At 37.8% G+C, this 19,596-nt stretch overlaps 1 protein-coding gene across 8 annotated transcripts in view; it reads right to left on the bottom strand.

Moving 5' to 3' along the window:
- Positions 1-5,752: 5,752 nt before the first annotated feature.
- The window catches only part of LOC109038534 (popeye domain-containing protein 1), an 89,199-nt gene continuing 75,355 nt past the window's right edge, over positions 5,753-19,596 (bottom strand). For 4 of the 8 annotated variants that reach the window (XR_011899189.1, XM_019053615.2, XM_019053613.2 and 1 more), the window contains 2 exons: positions 16,795-16,896; positions 14,077-15,869 (listed from right to left, as the gene is read on the bottom strand). Coding sequence is in view for 4 of the 8 variants with exons in the window: in XM_019053615.2 (XP_018909160.2) it covers positions 16,799-16,896 (98 nt within the window). In the remaining 4 variants the exon portion in view is untranslated. The other 4 variants (XR_002009601.2, XM_019053614.2, XR_011899190.1 and 1 more) reach the window with 3 other exon arrangements.

Below are 19,596 nucleotides of genomic sequence, written 5' to 3'. Positions count from 1 at the left end.
TGAATATCTGCCGAACGCGTTGGAATTTCGAAAAACGGAAAAGACGTGTTCGTTTATATCGAGAGGGACACCTTCCCAAACCACGGGAGGGGCGCGGGGCGGGGGGTGCCCTACCCGCAAGTCGAACTTTTCAAATGGCACCCCTACTTTTTTATTTCAGAAATCAATTCTAGGCAAAAAAACAAGCCACCCTGTCCGAACCGAATGTAGATCGGACAATTTTTCTGTCATTGGCAGAGGTTGAAACATTTTTTTTCATGCTCTTTTCAAAAATTCCCCACGCCCAATGGAATTGCCGTATTAAACCAAACTCTCCGCCAAAAAAATCTTGAACATTGCACTTTCGATTTAAAAAAAAAAAAAAAATCTGCTACTTGAAATCTGGAGCACCCGGAGCCCTTCTCTGCGACATTAAAATTCGTTTTACATAACATTTCCGAGGGGCGCTCATCGGGAGGGAGTGGTGAGTTTTAGACAAGAATTATTATTCCTTCTGAAGCATAAGAAACCGTGTCCATGAAGAAACAGCTAAGTAGAAAAACAACGCACCGCGGAATAATAGCGTTCTCAGAAGTATCAAGGTCCGGCTCAAATCATTGAAACCCACCCAAGAAAGCTAATCCATTTGTTTTAATACTTAGCTGTTTCTTCATGGACACGGTTTCTTATGCTTCAGAAAGAAGAATAATAAGTCTTGTCTAAAACTTACTACTCCCTTCCAATGAGCGCCCCTCGGAAATCTTAAGTAAAACGAATTTTAATGTCGCAGAGAAGGGCTCCGCGTGCTCCAGATTTCGAGTACAGCAGATTTTTCTTTTTTATCGAAAGTGCAATGTTTAAGAATTTTTTTGGCGGGGAGTTTGGTTTGATACGGCAATTCTATTGGGCGTGGGGAATTTTTGAAAAGAGCATGAAAAAAATGTTTCAACCTCTGCCAATCACTGAAAAATTGTTCGATTTACATTCGGGTTGGACAGGGTGGCTTGTTTTTTCTGTAGAATTGATTTCTGAAATAAAAAAGTAGGGAAGCCATTTGAAAAGTTCGACTTACGGGTGGGGCACCCCCGCCCCGCGCCCTTCCCGCGGTTTGGGAAAATGTCAAATACGCCAAAAGGTGTCCCCCTCGATACAAACGAACACGTCTTTTACCGTTTTTCGAAATTCCAACGCGTTCAGCAGATATTCAAGGTGGCTCCTTTTTCCTGAGACACCCTGTATTTCTACAAAAACTTGTGAAGTAAATTCTGAGGACATGTACCGCGATCACAGATTTTTAAAAATATACCTATTATATTTTGGTAACATGGAAAAAAAGTTGCTGAAGTAACATCCTGGATGTTCAAAATTTACGCGGCAACCCTTGAATATTGATGTAAACGCTATGGTTGTTAATTCAAAGTTGCTAACAATAAGATGTTACTGTAACAGCCAGAGTGTCCATAAAGACATTCAAGAGATGGCTCGCAGATTTTTAACATCCAGGGTGTTACTTCAGCAACTTTTTTTTCCCTGAAAAAAAAAAAAAACAAAACAAATAAACTTTGATCTTGCTCAAAATTTTCAGCACATATATTTTGCAAAAGGAAAAATCAAGGGAGTTTGTTAATAAAACCACCGATTAGTTTCCTACTTAAAAAATATAGTCAGCTGAAACACTTGCAAATGTAAAAATGTGATCGGGTACAAGTTTACACTGTGCAGTGTGAAAAGTTCCGAAATTTCATTCTACAGAAAAAAACATTCGACGATGCTGAGTACTCTCCTAATTATTAATTCTGGATATGTACCCAGGATAAGTACCTGGGTGAATACCCAAGCAAATATCCGCGTATGTGCGTAAATATATCGGTGAATACTCAGGGAAATACTTGGTGTATTCACATGGGTATTCACTAAGGTAAGTACGGGGTGAGTACTCGCAATGTTAAAGAGCCCCGTATACACCGTTACATACCCGGCCACTTAAGAGCAATTCAACCCTCATATTTTACAACACTGTTCTACGAGGAAAAAGCCATTTTCCAAATAAGACCTGGGCTAGAATACTAGCATTGTGGGGCTTATCTGAAAGATGGATTTGTTCCCTTTCAGAAACAACCCGTTCCGATATAAAAAGGTAAAGTCTATTGGCAAAAATATATGCAAAATCATGCAATGCTATACATATTTTTTTTGATTTCCTAGAAATAATTGAAAGTTGAATCACACAATAATTTGCAGTATTTCTAGAAAAAAAAAAATAGCCAACAATGATTTTACTCAGGAGGTGGTCCATTAATTTGCGGGAAAATTAAGTAAATTGATGCATTCTTAATCTTGGTAGACTGCATAAAGATAAGGCTTCACGCCATACCAGGGATCAAAAATTTACACTATCGTTTCCTTTGAAAAAAAAAGAGGTTAATTCAAAATCAGCCATTTTCCCTCCCCTGGACTGTTTTAATTTTCGTTATGTCGTGAGAATATACAAAGGGGCATTTTCTCCCAAAATTTCAGCCCCCACAAATGAACATATTAAGGGGAGGGGTTCAAAGTTGAAGATGCCGAGGAAAAACTTTGCCTCATAACTTTTGAATAATCAATATATCGACACATGATTGGGTCACACTGGAGAGATCTGGTGCTCAACTGTTGCCACGTCTCATCCAACTCCACTGTTATACCTCTTGACGCATGGCTTCAAATAGCCTGGAAACCGGAGTGTTTATAACAAGAGTGTCAACGGTTGATTTCGATGATTTCGCTTGCCGCGATGCGGGCCTTTTCGCCCCGAGGGTTGTGCCGCGTAGCGGCCAGGGGGCGGACCCCTTGGTGTGTGATAAAAATAAAGGAAACTTGTAAAAACGCATTGCGGCGGACCCCAAAAGCTACGATACGAAGCGGGACTCGAACCCGCGATCGATGGAACGGTAGGCGAACACTCTACCACTCGGCCACGGAACAGTTGATAACGTCGGCCGGTCTGCAGCGCTGATAAGAAACGCGCTTCGTGCAGCTTGCCGGCGCTCAGTTGACTCGCCGGAACTCCGCGCGGAAACGTGCAAAAATCGTAACTTTAAAAATCGATATCTCGAGAACGGTTGGGAGGTGGCGGCTAAAAAAAATACGTCAACCTTAGATTTGTCTCTTCTTCATGTACAAGCAAAATGAACCCAATCCCAGGGTGTCACTTCGTAGACTCCCCTTGTCAGTTTACTCTTTGAATAAACCAAAAATAAAAAAAAAAAATCTAGGGGGAGGAGGGGGGGATGGTTAATTTTGCATCAATCTCTTTTCAAAATTCATGTTAGCTTTTCTCACGACTAAGAAGAAAACACTCCTGAAAACATTAGCTCAAATCTCAAGAGAGAGCACCATGTAGACATATTGAACAGGATTTTAAGTAAATTTTAGTGGCTGGAACTTAACACGTTAACCTATTTTTCAAAATGTTGCACCCAATTTATTTCCTCATTTAAAAAGGCCGAGAAAAGTAAGGATTGGGATTCTCTGACTTCTCCCTGATTGATTGTAGGACAATTCCTTGACTTTAGAGCTGACAAGTACGAGACGATAAATGATCATTTAATATTTTTTGACACGGCTGTGTGACAACCTGAGGTTACGTTACGTGATATGTTTATGGTCGCCATTTTCATTACAGCAATTTTTTTCTGACTTTTCTTGCTTTTCAGGTCTTATTTATTTTCCATAACTTTTTCCAATTTCTTCTGATTTTGGCCACCGTATGTATTTTGAAAACTTGCTTATCCTCCATAAAAATATTTCAGAATTAATATGGACAGTTTTTCTTTCAAATATTTGTTTTTGGGGAGAAAAAAAAAAAATTACACCTACATAGACATAGGTGCATTATTATTCGTAGGAATTAGAATTAATAAAAGGAACACAAATTTCAATGATATCTACAGAGATACAAAAAAAACAGGCAGACTTCAGAACAATGATCAGAAATTTATCCTGAAAGTTCATTACCAGGAATATAAAGTAAATACCGTTTAAGTGCCTGCATAATGAATACAATGTATTTGGGTGGTGCCCTACTAGGTGCAAACCCGCTTCAATATGCAATGGGATTTCCTATAAAAAATGGGGGGTTGTTGCATGCATTTTTTTTAGTTCAGTTTCTACAAGTTGGTGGTGTGCTGATTGTTAAGGTATTTTTTTAAAAATTTTCTGATGATTGAAACATGGAGAAAAAGTATCGAAAGTTGAGAAACGATTTGAAACGGGGTTCCTTCCCGCGCCTCGAAGTCACGTGACTCTGACGTCACAACACACGGCCACGGTTTTTTGCTATCTAAACTGCAAGCTAATATGAGTTTTTTAAAAAATCAGTAAAAATCGAGTTTTCCATCTAAACTTTTTTTTTTTATCTTGATGGATACCTGAAGATAAGATGAATCAGTTACAAACTGGGTTTTTGGCTCGGAAAGTGAGTTAAAAATCGCTCCTTTCCCGTTTCCTTCACGGAGGGAAAGAGCCGTTCGGCGATGAGCGGAGGGCGGTGCGCAGCAGCCGGCCCTGCTCGGGTTTTTCCGGCAGCGTCCGCTCATCATCGTAGCCAATCGGAGAGCTCGAGATGAACTTAACCTAACCTAACCTCCGCTAGATAAACACGCGGTCAAGATGTGGGTGACGGCGGCGAGGAGAGACTCCCGCGTAGTTTGACCAACTGTACTGCAGCCAGAGTTGCTAAAAGAAATTTCATCAAATGAAATTTCTTTTTTCCCAATGAAATTTCTTTCGACCGACAAAATGTCAAAAATGCTTATTTTTTCTAACAGAATTTGTTTTTATTTTCAAAGAGAATAATATTCGTCAATTAGACCAGTTGGAGCGCGGTCTTCTCTCAGCTCTTCTCTTCTGGTCTTCTCTTACTACTCTTTCTCTTCTTGCAGTTCTGGCTCATCATGGGGAGGGGGACCGGGGACCCTAACCTCCAATTTTAAACTGTTAATTTCTGAAAAAATCAGAGACAAATGAAAAAATCATTTAAATTGTTTCAAAGATAGTTCAAGATCCCTCCCTTTTGTACCAAAAAGAACGATATACTATTAGGGGGTACTAGGATTCTTTATAGTCAAGAAATTTGTTTTGCTCCAAATATGAAAGCTAACGTCTTACTTTATCCGTAAAATTTATTTTGGTGTTCAACCAAAATTTAAGATAAAAAATTCAAAATTATGTTTTTGCTGTTTTACTCAACTTTCTGGGCATTTCTAAAGTTCCCTTTCACAGTTTACCACGTGCCTATAAATGAACTTAAGGAGATTCATAAGTTTCAAGGGTTTAATCCTGAATTCTGCGTGTTAAATGAAATTTCACGAAATTTCATTATGAAATTTCTTTTTATAATCTTTCATGAAATTTCTTAACTCTGACTGCAGCCAATGAAAATCGTTTTAATTTCAACTTGAATTTGATGGAACTTTGACGGGCTTTATCGGGTTTCAGGACTTGATTTTTGACATTTTGAACGTTACTATCGTTTTTATCACGAAAAGTTCTATGACTACATATTTTTTATTCTCAAATCCCTCACCCATGCAACAACCTCATTCTGGTTGGTTCAAGAAGACCATTCTGGCCAAAATTTTTTCAGATTAGAAGTTCTTCAAACCTTTATATTTAAACTTTCACCTGGTTAAATTTTGATAAAACATCGGATAATTTGATTATAAGAAAAGTCCCGAAAATGAGGATCTGTTATCTTCATATCAACCCTCTTATTTTGGACTCTGCATTGCTATTTTAAGGGGGGGGGGGGGGGACAATTCCGTACTCTACTTTAATTTTTTTTACATTCTGTCCATGATGATGTAACTTTGATTAGCTGGACATTAGACAAGAGTAGTTTTTTCTATTTAAAAGTGGTGCCCTGCAATGTAGTGCCAGCAATACAGGAAGGGCCGGAAGTTCCAGGACGGCCCGCTATCTTTTTAATAACTGAACATAGAAAAATGAATTTTGAGAATATTTCTAGGCCATCAGAAGCTACCTTTTTGAGTTTGTGAATTTTCGGGGGTTCGCCCCTGAATGTCTGTTTGGACTCTCACTAAAAATTTTCATGACTATCTCCTTTTTTGATACACTGATAAGAAGAGAATTGAAAGAAAAAACTTTTGACGTAAATAGGAGATGTTTTTGACTTTCCGTTTCCGAGATATCACAGTAAAAGTCTGAAATGGACCTACTTTCAAAAATTTATATGTACCCTTTGAAGATTCAGAGAGAAAGAAACGATGGTTTTTAATTGCACATCATGAGGAGTGCATTTAAGATAAAATCATAACTCTTAGTTTTATTTGATTTTGAGACGGCATCAGAGGCCTTAACAAAATTGAAAATTTGAGTCCCTATTGCTCCCTTGTTGTCCTTTGTTTTTCATTCTCTCCTTTCCTTTTGGGAACATTTCCTTACACAATTCTTGTGGTGTGTGTGGTCTTTCATTCATTTATTTCCTTTGTCTCTCCACCATTGCTCTTTCCTTTCGCACTTGTTACCTTTCCTGTTTTCATCTTTCCAGTCTGCATTCTGTAAACAAAGCTCCATGGATCCTTCCTTCCTACTTCCATCACGAATTTTTGCCATCCTTCACATCTTCGTTTGGATATCATCTCCTTCAGCACTTTAAATGTGATTTCAAGCTCGTAATTCTTATTCATTTTGGTTCTTCATTTTGCTGTCTTGTATTCTCTCTTTTTCATACGGATCTCCCTTTCCTTTTCATTCAAGGCCTCGTTCAACCATTTCCCTCCTCTACTATGGTCTCTCTTCTTCGTTCCACAGACGTTTTTACCTGTTTTGACGATGATGTCCTTCATCCTTTTCACTCTTTCTTCTACCTCGTTCTCCCCTTCCATGCACTCCTTTCTTCTTTCCCAATCCAATTATTGTCGATATTCTTTCCAGTCCACACCTTCCGTCCTTATTCCGCCATTTTTCATCTTCCCAGTTAACCCTTGTCAAGATTCTTCGGAGGTCTACTAATACTAGTCCATCCTTTAGTACCTTCCGCTCCATTACCTCAACGAGATTCTCCGTAAATAGTGTCATATCCACGTAGCTCTCTAAGACGGCAACGAATCCTCTGAACGTCTTTCGATAGCCCCCTCTGTTCATTACACGTGATTCCATCCTAACTATCACTTCTTAAAGCCGGCCTCCTCTGAAATCGTTCTTCCCGCTGTGCCACCATACACTCTTTGTGTTTAGGGCCGTGCAAATCATAATTCTTTCTTCCCTGAATTTCTTTATTAAAACATTCCAGTTTCAGAATGCTGGCCTCCATTTTTTCTTCACTTCCTCTCTGTCTTTTTCAGATTTTTCGCAGTACAAGGGAACATACTTATACCATTCTTCCTTCTCCGCTTTCTATCACTGATACTGCAGTATCTATTAACGTGCAGCTGGCCACCTTCAGTAGGTCCAAACTTCCTTCGTAAATATATACCGCCGCTCTTATCCTACCCCCCTTTGTTCTTATTGCAGACCACTCTTACTTAGACGGACAGGCCGGTTTCCAGCCTAGGATATAGTTCCTTCATGAACGTTACCTAGATCCGGTTTTGAAGGCCCCACTCCTTTTTCTTGTTCTTCCCTACGTTTACTTTTTTGTTTTCATCTCGGCCTATATGTCGTCTTCTTTCTTCCCATATTGACTTGTTCGACTTTCATGTCAAATGGTTTGCCCTCTGTACTATAGCCGGGCATCCGTGATCAAAGACGTCATAGTCTAACCTAATCTTTTAGCTTCGGCAGCACATACATGATTGTACCTTTCCTTCACAGTTAAACCTCCTATGCCCTGATTTCCCGCACCATGAGCATAAATCTTCTTTCTCACTGCCCTTTTTTGCCAAGTGACCGAGCTGGTGGCGTCGATAACATCTGAATGTATCAATGTAATAATATACCTTGCAAGAGTTGTAATCCAAGGATACAATTGTTTTCTTTGGCATCTCTTCCCGCAACATTCCTGCTACTTCAAAGATCCAAGTGGATGTCCTCCCCATACTCACCATCTTCTTGATTCCTCTTCCCATGCTATGGACAAACCCCTTACTATACCACTTGCGGGAATTTTTCTCCTTCGGCTCTTCATTACTTTCTTTTTCAGTCAGTTCTTCTGCCACTCCATTTATTCTTTTCGGAACGTTATCATGAATAAATACATTTTGGAAATCGGAGCCCCCAATACTCTCTCCAGAATTGACCGTTTCAACAGAGGTGACCCTGTTTTCTGTTGCGGGAATTCATAAGGGAGTGGACAAAAAGAGAGGAGGTAACACCATTAAGTATCTTAGAAATTTCAATTAGGACTATAAATTAAAGTCAAATGCCAATTGTTGAAACAGAGTACGTTCTGCAGAAACAAATAGGGGCTCAAAGTTTTTAAGTTTTTGAGGCCTCTGATGCTATCTCAAAATCAAATAAAACTAAAAGATATGATTTGAAAAGCTCTCTTCATGAAGCGCAATTGAAACCCATCATTTCTTTCTCTCTGACCCTTTAAAAGGCACTTATGAATTTATGAAAATAGGCCAATTTCGAACTTTGACCTTGAATACCTTGGTGACGGAAAGTCGAAAACACCTTCTAATTACTATAAAAGTTTTTGCTTTCAGTCTTTTTCTTAATGATGTATCAAAAAAGGGGGATTGCCATTTGAGATATTTTAGTCAGGGTCAGCGCGGGCGCCTGGGAGCAAACCTCCGAAATTTTACATACGCAAAATGGTAGCTTCTAATGGCCTATAAACATTCTCAAAGGTTCATCATTCTACAAGCAGCCGTTTAAAAGTTAAGAGCGGCCCTCTCTGGACTTCTGGTCCCCCTGGTATATCTCCCACTTTTGTTTTTATCTTTTCCACAATTTTTCCTTTTTGAATAATTCAAAATAAAGTATACTTCTTTAAATAAATCTTAGTTGATATTTTGAAAGGGATGCCAACCCTTCACTATGGGCCAGATCGTGTCCGTAGCGGCGCGAAATGCAATTTTTCGACATTTTTTTCCTCATCAAAGCAATCTTAATCGATGCTCAGATACCTGCTCATAACGAAACTACATGGGAATATCTAAAATATTCATTATATCTGCGGTTTCCTCGTAGATAGATATGCAGCATGTGGAATGTGATGAACCCAGATTTCTGCAACCTGAGGCGCGCGTTGTATACTCACTTATTTCACAGTACACTCCTGAACATCACACCATTATATGCATCTGACTGGTAAACTCCATTGCATGACGAGTATTTTCGCTTTTGCAGATCCCAAAAATATTGATTTTAAGCTGCAGGGCATGAGATCAAAGTTGCCCGAAAAATAAGCTTTAAAAAATGAATTTTCCAGAATATTGTAAACTGGGAAAGTGTCATTGCGGTTCGTTGTGCGGTTCTCTTTGGTATTTTTGGAAAGCATATATCTTAGAGATACCATATACCAAAGCACAAACGGTACAAACCGGTACAACCATATTTTTCGGATGCTTCTTTGAGGTGACCTCCAATTTCCGCGAAAATCGGATTTAGAGGTTTTAAGGAACCACGGTGCACAGTAAAGCGGCCAATGAAATATTTCAACACAAATTCATGTTTTAAGGGTTTTTAAGGTTTCTAATAGCATTTCTCGCTCATTCGATACTTAACGGTGGAAGGAGGGGGAGGGGGAGGCCGACCAAAATCAGACAGTCACAAATTTGTTATGGTCATTAATTTTCTTGAGCCCGGTAAATAATAATAATTTTTTTACATCCGTTCACGCATTCAGCCCAAAAAGGACTGGTTTTAAACCAATTTGGCGAGGAATATGAAAATGCTACCATCACATGGCACCTAAGTTTAGAGTGAGTTGACCGCCGCTGACACCAATATAACTGAAGAAATTTCAATTTCACTGTTAGACTTAAAGTAATGTAATATCGTATGATTGTAGTCATATTTGACTTCTTTAAATACAAATCCTATTTTAGTGTTACACCCCTCCTAAAAGCTATTGTCATTGTATAAATAATGTGTTATTTTTGGTAAGTACCTAACGGTATCCTGAGCTGTGTACGAGTCAGTTCTTGTTATTGCGTTATTTTCAACCCAATATTACTGTTTGATCGAATTAAAAGAATTCGATAGGTATAGAATCCTCCTCTACCTTGGAGATATCATCCTCAAGCACGCAAGATTGCATAAATTACAGTTCAACAGTGAAATTGAAATTTCATCAGTTATATTGGTGTCAGCGGCGGTCAACTCACTCTAAACTTAGGTGCCATGTGATGGTAGTATTTTCATATTCCTTGCCAAATTGGTTTAAAACCAGTCCTTTTTGGGCTGAATGCGTGAACGGATGTGAAAAAATTATTATTATTTACTGGGCTCAAGAAAATTAATGACCATAACAAATTTTTGACTGTCTGATTTTGGTCGGCCTCCCCCTCCCCCTCATTCCACCGTTAAGTATCGAATGAGCGAGAAATGCTATTAGAAACCTTAAAAACCCTTAAAACATGAATTTGTGTTGAAATATTTCATTGGCCGCTTTACTGTGCACCGTGGTTCCTTAAAACCTCTAAATCCGATTTTCGCGGAAATTGGAGGTCACCTCAAAGAAGCATCCGAAAAATATGGTTGTACCGGTTTGTGCCGTTTGTGCTTCGTTATATGGTATCTCTAAGATATATGCTTTCCAAAAATACCAAAGAGAACCGCACAACGAACCGCAATGACACTTTCCCAGTTTACAATATTCTGAAAAATTCATTTTTTAAGGCTTATTTTTCGGGCAACTTTGATCTGCAGCTAAAAATCAATATTTTTGGGATCTGAAAAAACGTAAAATATTCTCCTTCCAATAGAATTACAAGGTTAGGTGATATTATTGCATTTTTCTGTTAGATGATTGTGTTTTCCCCCCATTTTACAAGAGCACAAGATTCTCTTTTTTATCGAGCAATTTCTTCAGCTTTCGACGTCCAAAATCTACATTTAGACATTTTTGCCGGTTTTTTTGACACAAAGGAAAGAACAGATCAAATTAACCTAAGAATCATCATGTTTTGAAAGATTTGTCTGATCTAGCGGGAGTTATCAATTAAGCGCCGCTACGGACACAATCTGGTCCACCGTGCCCTATGCTCCAGATATTAACTGGTAGCCTAAGAGAACACTTTTGAAAAGTTGTTTACATTTGATACCTTGGCTACAGACAAGATTTTAATCATCATCATCATCATTGAATTAATTTACATCAGACTGATAAATTTCATATATAAGCTGGATTTCAAGTCTCACTAACATTTAATGGGGCAAGTAATTTTGAAAAATCGTCAACTATTACTACAATGGTTTGAGCCAAGCTGGAAATTTGGCTGTTTATACATCTCAAACGCCTCATTTTTGGAGTAATTTTTCAATTTGAAACATAATTCCCTCAAATCCCAAAGACATTACTTAACTCCTGCATCCTTGGTTACTCTACATGAATTGTGCTTTCAGCAGGAAAGCTGGTTGAAAGAGAAAGACTATAAAATTTGCACTGACAAGAGTTTCCCAAAACCTGACCATCGGTAACAGTCAAATTGGTAACAGTACAAAATTGACAAGGCAACTCCAACACAGGACTGGCAATCACTCATTTTTTTTCTTCATGTTTTGAATATGCCTAAAATATAAAAAAAACCGAGACTCAATAATCCAAAAAGACTCACATAAACATAACCGGCAACCATTTTAGGCAAATTGTAACACACAATTACACCTAGTCTCTGCCTCAGAGACTAATTAATACTTACTCAATTACTATTAGGATGCAACAGTGTTATATTATGATGTAGTCATTGAGGGTAATTTTACCCAGTCCATCAGACACATCAGAAAGTTCCCCGAACGATCAGTCAAATGATCAAAAAGATGGATACTCTGGGGTATTACCTGTATTACCTATCTTCCCTCAGTTTAAGCCAGCTGTGAGACCATCCACCATAACTGTAGGAGTCTTCCAATACGGATTGAAATGAGATAGAGCTCATGTAGAATACCTTAAATGCCAGAGGACAAAACAATAAGAAAAATGAAGTACGAGGTCTGTTAGATTAGAAACCGGATTTTGGTGAAAACTAGCCCAGTGTGCGTCCGATTTAGGTTTTCTTGAGCTTTCCTGATAGCTGGTAATATACTTAAGAACGCTACTTTCACAAATTTGAAAAATCCTCATTAACTTCGTTGGTATGTGGCTTGAAGTAAGGCAACCTCATGGGTGTTTTGCGATTTTTATGTTTGACTGAACTTGTCTCTCTTTTTTCGGTCTTGCACTACATTTTTCAACCCACAAGGATGATTGGAGTTTCATCTTCATATCGTAGCCGTACATTCAAGTATTTTCACCGAAAATTATCCTATCCAAAAATGTAGGATCATTGTTAGAACGTTCAAGCAGCTAAAGGGAAATTGACATTTGGTTGGATTTTTGTTCAACGGACAACAATCAAGGGACAAGTGTACCTGAAACTCGATGCAAGTCTACATATTCTATCAAAATTGTATGTACAGAGCCCTCAGAAATATTACACTGTTCAGCGAGCTCGAAACGACCATTTTCGAGCACTTTTGCCCGCACTTCTTCCACGTGACAAATGCCAGTTGCCGTTGATGGTCAATTCCCGAGCTCCTCATCTTCGACGAACTCCTGACCAGTTTTGAATTGTTTAACCCACTCAAAACAGTGGAAACAACTCATACAATGATCTCGGTAAACTTTACTTAGCATACCAAAAGTTTCGGTATAAGGTATACCGAGTTTAAAACACAAGTTAATGTTGAATCTTTGCTCTATCAGTGATCGCAAGATGAAAATCGCAAAACGCACCTGACTTACTCGTATTCAAGATAACATAGAATAAACACTGATCAAAATAAATAAAATCTGTAAACGTAGCATTCTTAAGTATATTGCCAGCTATCAGGAAAGCTCAAGAAAACCTAATTCGGATGCACAATGGACTAGTTATCACCAAAATCCGGTTTCTAATCTAACAGACCTCGTAAAATAAAGAAAGGGAAAAATGAAAAATAGCCTAACTGATAATGGGATAGAATGAAAAAAAGAGCGACTAAAACTGTACAGCAGAAGGCTTATAAGACTAACAGATTGGCACAAAATGACCAGAATCAAATGAACATAAATACCTCAAGAAACATGTAAGAGACAAATATAAAATACTGACATTTTAGAATATGTGCAATAAAGAAAAATGGAAGAAAACACTACTCCTTAACGATTAAAAAAAGGGGACTTAAAAATCAACACTTTAAAAAATAAATAAGTGGGTGCCTTACAGATTATGCAGTACTTGAAGTAAAATAAAATTAGTAAAACCTACCCGGTAACAAAAAAAAAAATTTAAAAAAATGCGAATGAAAACACAGGCTTTATAGGGAGAGTCCAGATGTTTTTTCATTCTTCACTTCATTTAGAGCTCTCTTGAGTAAGAAAATTTGAATTTGTACTTCACAAAATTTCATTTACAAAATACATGTCGGTAATCGAAGGGATTATTCCATTGAGGCATCGTATGCAACAAGAGCCCTTTTTGCAGATAGCACCTTCATTTATTGTTCATATTTTTTTGTTCATATTCTGAAAGAATATATGTACCAAAGGTCATGGCCCGATGATTCTACGAGAAATGCCACCTAAAAATGTGCTTCTCGGAAAGGGCGATCGATGCCTTTGGAGACAGCTTGTAACGCAATGAAGGTTGGGGGCGTGGACTAACAAGGGGCAGTGCTTTGCAACACCTGGGATTTCCCCACCAGTTCCCTTCGCCAGCCTTCCTCTGCACCAGGTACTGATAATTAATACAGTTTAATCCTGAAATATCTTGAATGGCATATTTTATAAAATTCATGCACTGTCTCGGAAAGGGCAATCGATGCCTTCGGAGACAGCTTGTAGCGCAATGAAGGTTGGTGGCGTGGACTAACAAGGGGCAGTGCTTTGCAACACCTGGGATTTCCCCACCAGTTCCTTTCGCCAACCTTCCTCTGCACCAGGTACTGATAATTAATACAGTTGAATCCTGAAATATCTTCAATGGCATATTTTATGAAATTCATGCACTATCTCATCGAATATATCTCTACAGTTCATTTAGGAGAGGTTGAACCGACTCGAATCGCCATCGTACATAAACAAGGCCCTCAAACCACCTCCCATTTATTCAATCTTAAGACTGCAAAATTACAAAAATTCCTCGATTTCAAGCCTCCTTGAATGTCACAGTTACAAACAAAATTGGTTGCAAAATACCAATTCCTCTCTTAACTATCTCATTTTGATAACTTCAAATGCAATTTTCGCAAAGCATGGTTTAGGCATGAGGGCCCTAATGCATGTAATGCCTCAATTTCTTCAGAGTCTTCGCAATTTTCTCTATGACAGTTCAATTCTGATTGATTCATAAACCTTAGAGAGAATAAAAAGAAAAAAAAGAACTGACTCAATATTTGGATACCGCCACATGCCATATTTAACAAGTCTTAAGGACAACTGGTAGAAGAAGATGAGAGGAATGGTCTGGTAAAAAGTACAGTAAAGTTAAAAAAATAAAAGGCATCAAATATCTGAGAAGCCTATATCACTAATGAAAGAGAAGAAAATGGGCAAGAGAGGTGACAATGAATAGGCTCAAAAAGAAACACGTACCTTCCCATGGTACATGCACATTTCAAGTTTTGACTTCCTTACCACTAACACTATTAGAGTAAGGGTTGTTTTCATACAATAATAAAGTAGCTGCGGTAAAACAATCGAAATCGTACAAAGGACTCAGCAAAAACTGTCTTGAGTATAAAACATTCCCCATAAAATAAATGTCTTGTGCTGTTGTTAGATTGATGAGAAAAGCTAATGCTATTAAAGTTAAGTCTCACCATCAACAATCTCTTGAAATAAAAAGCTATAGAAGTACTGATTGAGGCGTTAGGTGCAAAGAGTTCCCTTACCACATAGGTCTTGACTTCCCCTGAAAGCATAGATCATGCGATTTGCTGGATACCCCTCTTTTGACCATCAAGACCACTGTTTTTGTCCATGATTTTGACCACAACCATAAAAATCTGCGATTCACGCAGAATAGTTGAATGACATCATGCTATGTTAGAGCCCTTTACTTTTCGTGCTGATGCGGACCACCATAGACCTATCATCCTGATAAAGATCCCTACCCATCCTCTGAAGCGTTACGTAATTTAGGGATGGTCTTTACACCTAAATCCACAAAGAGCTGGCCTCTAAAAGGTTTAGGGTTGGTTGGTTGTGTTTACTGATTTATCACAATGAATGTGTTGGATAATATTACTACATTTCTTCATTAGTATTTCTACATTACCTTCATTCACTTCCCACCTAGATGGTTTTCCTTAAGGGCCTATTTAATTTCTGAACTTAATACTTGACAAAGGAACTATAATTTTTTTGATAGCTGATAGCTGTTGGTACATTGAGAAAACAGAGAAATAAGGGCAAATTTCAACAGAATAATATGTAAGTATTTCTGAAGAGGGGAAGGCCCACGAAAGTTAACACTTGAACATCAATAGTAAATACACTCAGAGATTAGAAGAAAATAAAATATAATAAAGCCATACTTGTAATAACAACTAAAAATTACTTAAAACTAAAAAAATTCAAGTCTTCGGTTAGGTGGTTATAAAAATTAGTTACTTACTATCCTCAAGGAGATTTCAAAAAAGTAAAAAAAGATGGAAAGTAGCACTCAAAAGCTGCCTATGATGAAGTGGGAATCAAACAGGTGTTTCATGATCAGTTTCTTCAATGCGACCCAATCGCCACGCATTTAAATCATTTGCTGGAAATAAATGAATCATTGTTACAAATACAAGATGCAGCCATTTTAACTTCATAAAAGAGCACAGACGGCTACTAAATGAGCCCTTTACATAGTCGATTTTGTTCAGTTAATAGCCAAAGGGGACTTTTGAGGAAGTTTCATCAGAACCTTGAAGAAATCTTCCAATTTATTTAGCTTCTCTTCTTATGCATATGTTTAAATTCTAAAGTTTGACTCATTCATCGCTAGGATAGCTGTTAAAGTTCAGAGATTTCTAATAAAACTCTCATCATTTTACTTGCACAACTAATGGAAAAATATTGACCTTACAACTGACCTAACTGCAGAATTTTTAAACAAAGAGCTATTGGTACTGGATGAAGAAGTTCAGGATTGATAAATTAAACTCACTTTAATATTTTTGAAACATCAAACGCATTTCACAGTCTTCTGACTCCTTCCTCGGTGACTTATTCCCTACTGGGGCAAGCATAACATCAGGCTGTGATCGTGGTTCATCGCGTTATTTTACAAAAATCTGACAGTCTACAGCGTCATATGACGCTAGGAAATTTCTAAAGAACGTCCTGAAATTATCACTTGATCGATCGACCATAGAATCATTCTCCAAATACTGAAGAGCCACCTTAAAAACATTTGAAATTCTTAGCTACAGATGCCAACCATCTTCTTATACTGAATAATAATACAAACGTGGTTTGGAATCTTATTAATTTTTAAAACTCTAAAATATTTCGAGTGATCTCTAAAATTCTGAAAATATCGGAAAGAACACGAAAAAAATAAATGGATAAACCCCCCGCCTGAAATGGGAGATCCAAGCAACAAATTTAATCCCCCCCCCCCACATTAATTACTTCGTTAGTAGTAAAACTTCTGTGCACAAGAATAGTAACAAAGTAAACATTAAATATGATCTTACCTTGTCAGGATGGCTTGTGTAAAGCTAATAGTGATGCCAGTCTAACACTATGATGATTACATCGACATAACAAAGGCGCATGCTCGGGTAGTACTTTTGGGTCTACAACATTCAACAACATACAAGATATAAAATAAAAAACTGAAAAAGAGAGCGACAGAACAAAAAACATGAAAAGCTGATGTACAAGGTTGATGCAAAGCCTAAGCCAGGAGTAACCACTGACAAAAGAATTGTATGTGCCTGTAAAGGCATGGACAGCATTGCTCTATCATTTCAGTGATAAGATTTCTGATCAAACGGAGAAAGTTTTGATAAAAATTAAGAGATGGGCAATTCATTGAGATGACTATGCAATGAGTCAGTTGAATCATTTTTTTTCTTGTGTCATTTGAAAGTAGTAAGTGACCGAAGCTTACAGTTTTTTTCCTAAATTTTTTTTGATGACTGCAAACGGGAGAAAAGTTTATTCGAAAGTGCCAAAAATTAGGGTGGCCTAAAACGGCGTTTGAACTGCGCGCTCGTAGGTTCCGCATGTACACGTCACGATCAATATGGCGGCGGAATGCGTGGTGGAAGAATACACGGCGGCGACGCGTTGACGGTATGTTTTTGTTGGTCAATTGGAGGTTATGTCGGTTACTTTGTTTGAGATTCATATCCATTGTTCTTAATCCTCTAAGCTTTTCAATCAGAATGCGATACAGATGGATGTAGGATATGAAACATTCACAAAGAACTTACTTAACCTCAAACGAGAAATCGTGAAGTCAACAACGGCGGCGTGGCGGTAGTAAGCAGGTTTGTTTCGTCGCCGCCATCTTCCCGTTTATGACGCGGAGATGCGGAGATTCACGGCGGTCGGTTCAAACACGTTTTCGAGGACCCCTAAAAAGGAAGCGTTATATCTCCACAGAGACAATTCTTCGTGAAATTTTAACATGCGCATCGTTCTTTTCGTACCGAAAACTGTAGGATCCGACTATTTGCAGGCAAATCCCTCCCGAGCTTAACTGACTTATTATAGATAAGTTTTTCATTGCCATGGATTAAAAAACAATGTCACCAGGTAAATTATTCAATTAATCAAAGAGGATTCAGTTTATGAGATGAGATGTGATTTGTTCAAAATTTTCACCCTCCTCGCTCCCCTTATCTTGCAACGTATTGCAAATTGCCTTGTAGCAACAAAGGTTTTCAGCTGGATAACCACCATTTTTGTGTCTACCTAAAAGTGGACAGACATTGTGGCTGGTACAATGTGTATATTTTATTAGTGTTGATATAAAATCATAAATAGTATAGTGTTGTAGTTGCAGTATAGCGTTATATTGTTGTTTTGTTTTAGATGTGTAGTGATACGGAACACTACAGAAGCTTCCTGGAGTACTATTCCCATCGCTTTGTGCAATGTAGCAGCAGCACAGTGTTTTTCTAATTCATTTTCGAAAAGTATGTAGAAAAGAATCAAATTTTGGTTGAGAAAATGACTTTCAAAATTACCAAAAAAACAACCCAATTTTGAATAAAAAAATTTTGCGCTCACTATTTTCGTGATGTCATATGAAAGGTAGAACACTATGTATCCTTCCATCCAGGTTCCTTTTTACTTCTTAGTTACTCTCTCGTCGCAATTGTAACAACAGGTTTTGTACCCCAATAGTGCTGTCAATATCATGGCCGTTTGAAGTGAGTATTTTTGCCATTTTTCATAATTGTAGTCGAATATTATTGATGTTAGTCTTACAGCAGCCATGTTACATTGGATTCATGGTGGTTTCGACCGCGGACTGTTTTTCTATATGACAGCATAAGCTGTAGGCCAATGAGTCACGTTTTTTCTATTGCTGCATCGTTAGGATCTCTTTTATTGATTAAAAATGCGGTTTTAAGCTTATTAAGCCAGAAACACGATGTTTTCTAAAAATACCATTGAAGACTCTTGTTTTCAAAACAATTCCTAGATCATGCACCAGCCCTATTACAAAAAATTCCTCAGTCTTCAAAGTGACAAGATCGCCTCATGAATAGTTTAATTTATGAATAATTCAATTCATCAGTAGTCAAGGAGTTTTCTTTAATATTGACTTTTAGGGATTTGGAATCAGCTATGATAAATGAGATATCAGGATAGTACTGCAACATGCTATTCAGAAAGGGAAAAAAAAGCCAAAAGAAGTGTACGAAAATTAAAGCAAGAATTTCGTAATTCCAATAAAGCGTTCCCAATGCATCTGCCTGAGCAGCTAGCTCTTTCTATCAGCATCATACAAAAACATTTCACATTAAGTTTTAATTTAAAACTCCCATTTCAATTTGTTTTCTTTTTTCCCCCCTCCTGTCAGGCTATGTTTCTCTCAGTTTAAAGTAAAGCCAACCCTACTCCAACATCTTGTTCCGCCTACTATTTTTGTGGGTCTTTCTGCCTACTATGGTACATACACATGGAAAATACGATAAAAATTGACATGTAGTCATGCTTCACATGCAAGTGTGTGCTCTTGAATTGGAAATGAATGTAACTTCACTGGGTAGTGCATGCTTTTTTACTGAAGGTAAGGATAGGACTGATTGTAAGAAGAGTTCCTTCTTGTTAAAAGCTTGAATGTTTCTAGTTACAGCCTTAATTTTTTCTTGGAATTTTCCTTTTGCCAGATAAAGGTTTCTTTGGGTCGTAGAATCCGAATCTGAAGTTTCCTTACACGTATGTGGTGTGCATTTGCCGCTATTTAAGAAAAAAAAAGGACTAAGGCAGCCTTCATTGGCGGTTTTTTTAATAAAGCGGCTATGCATGAGAAAAAA

Source organism: Bemisia tabaci, chromosome 2 (assembly GCF_918797505.1).
Source record: "Bemisia tabaci chromosome 2, PGI_BMITA_v3".
NCBI classification, from domain to species: domain Eukaryota; kingdom Metazoa; phylum Arthropoda; class Insecta; order Hemiptera; family Aleyrodidae; genus Bemisia; species Bemisia tabaci.
This window is presented reverse-complemented; position numbering and strand designations above follow the sequence as displayed.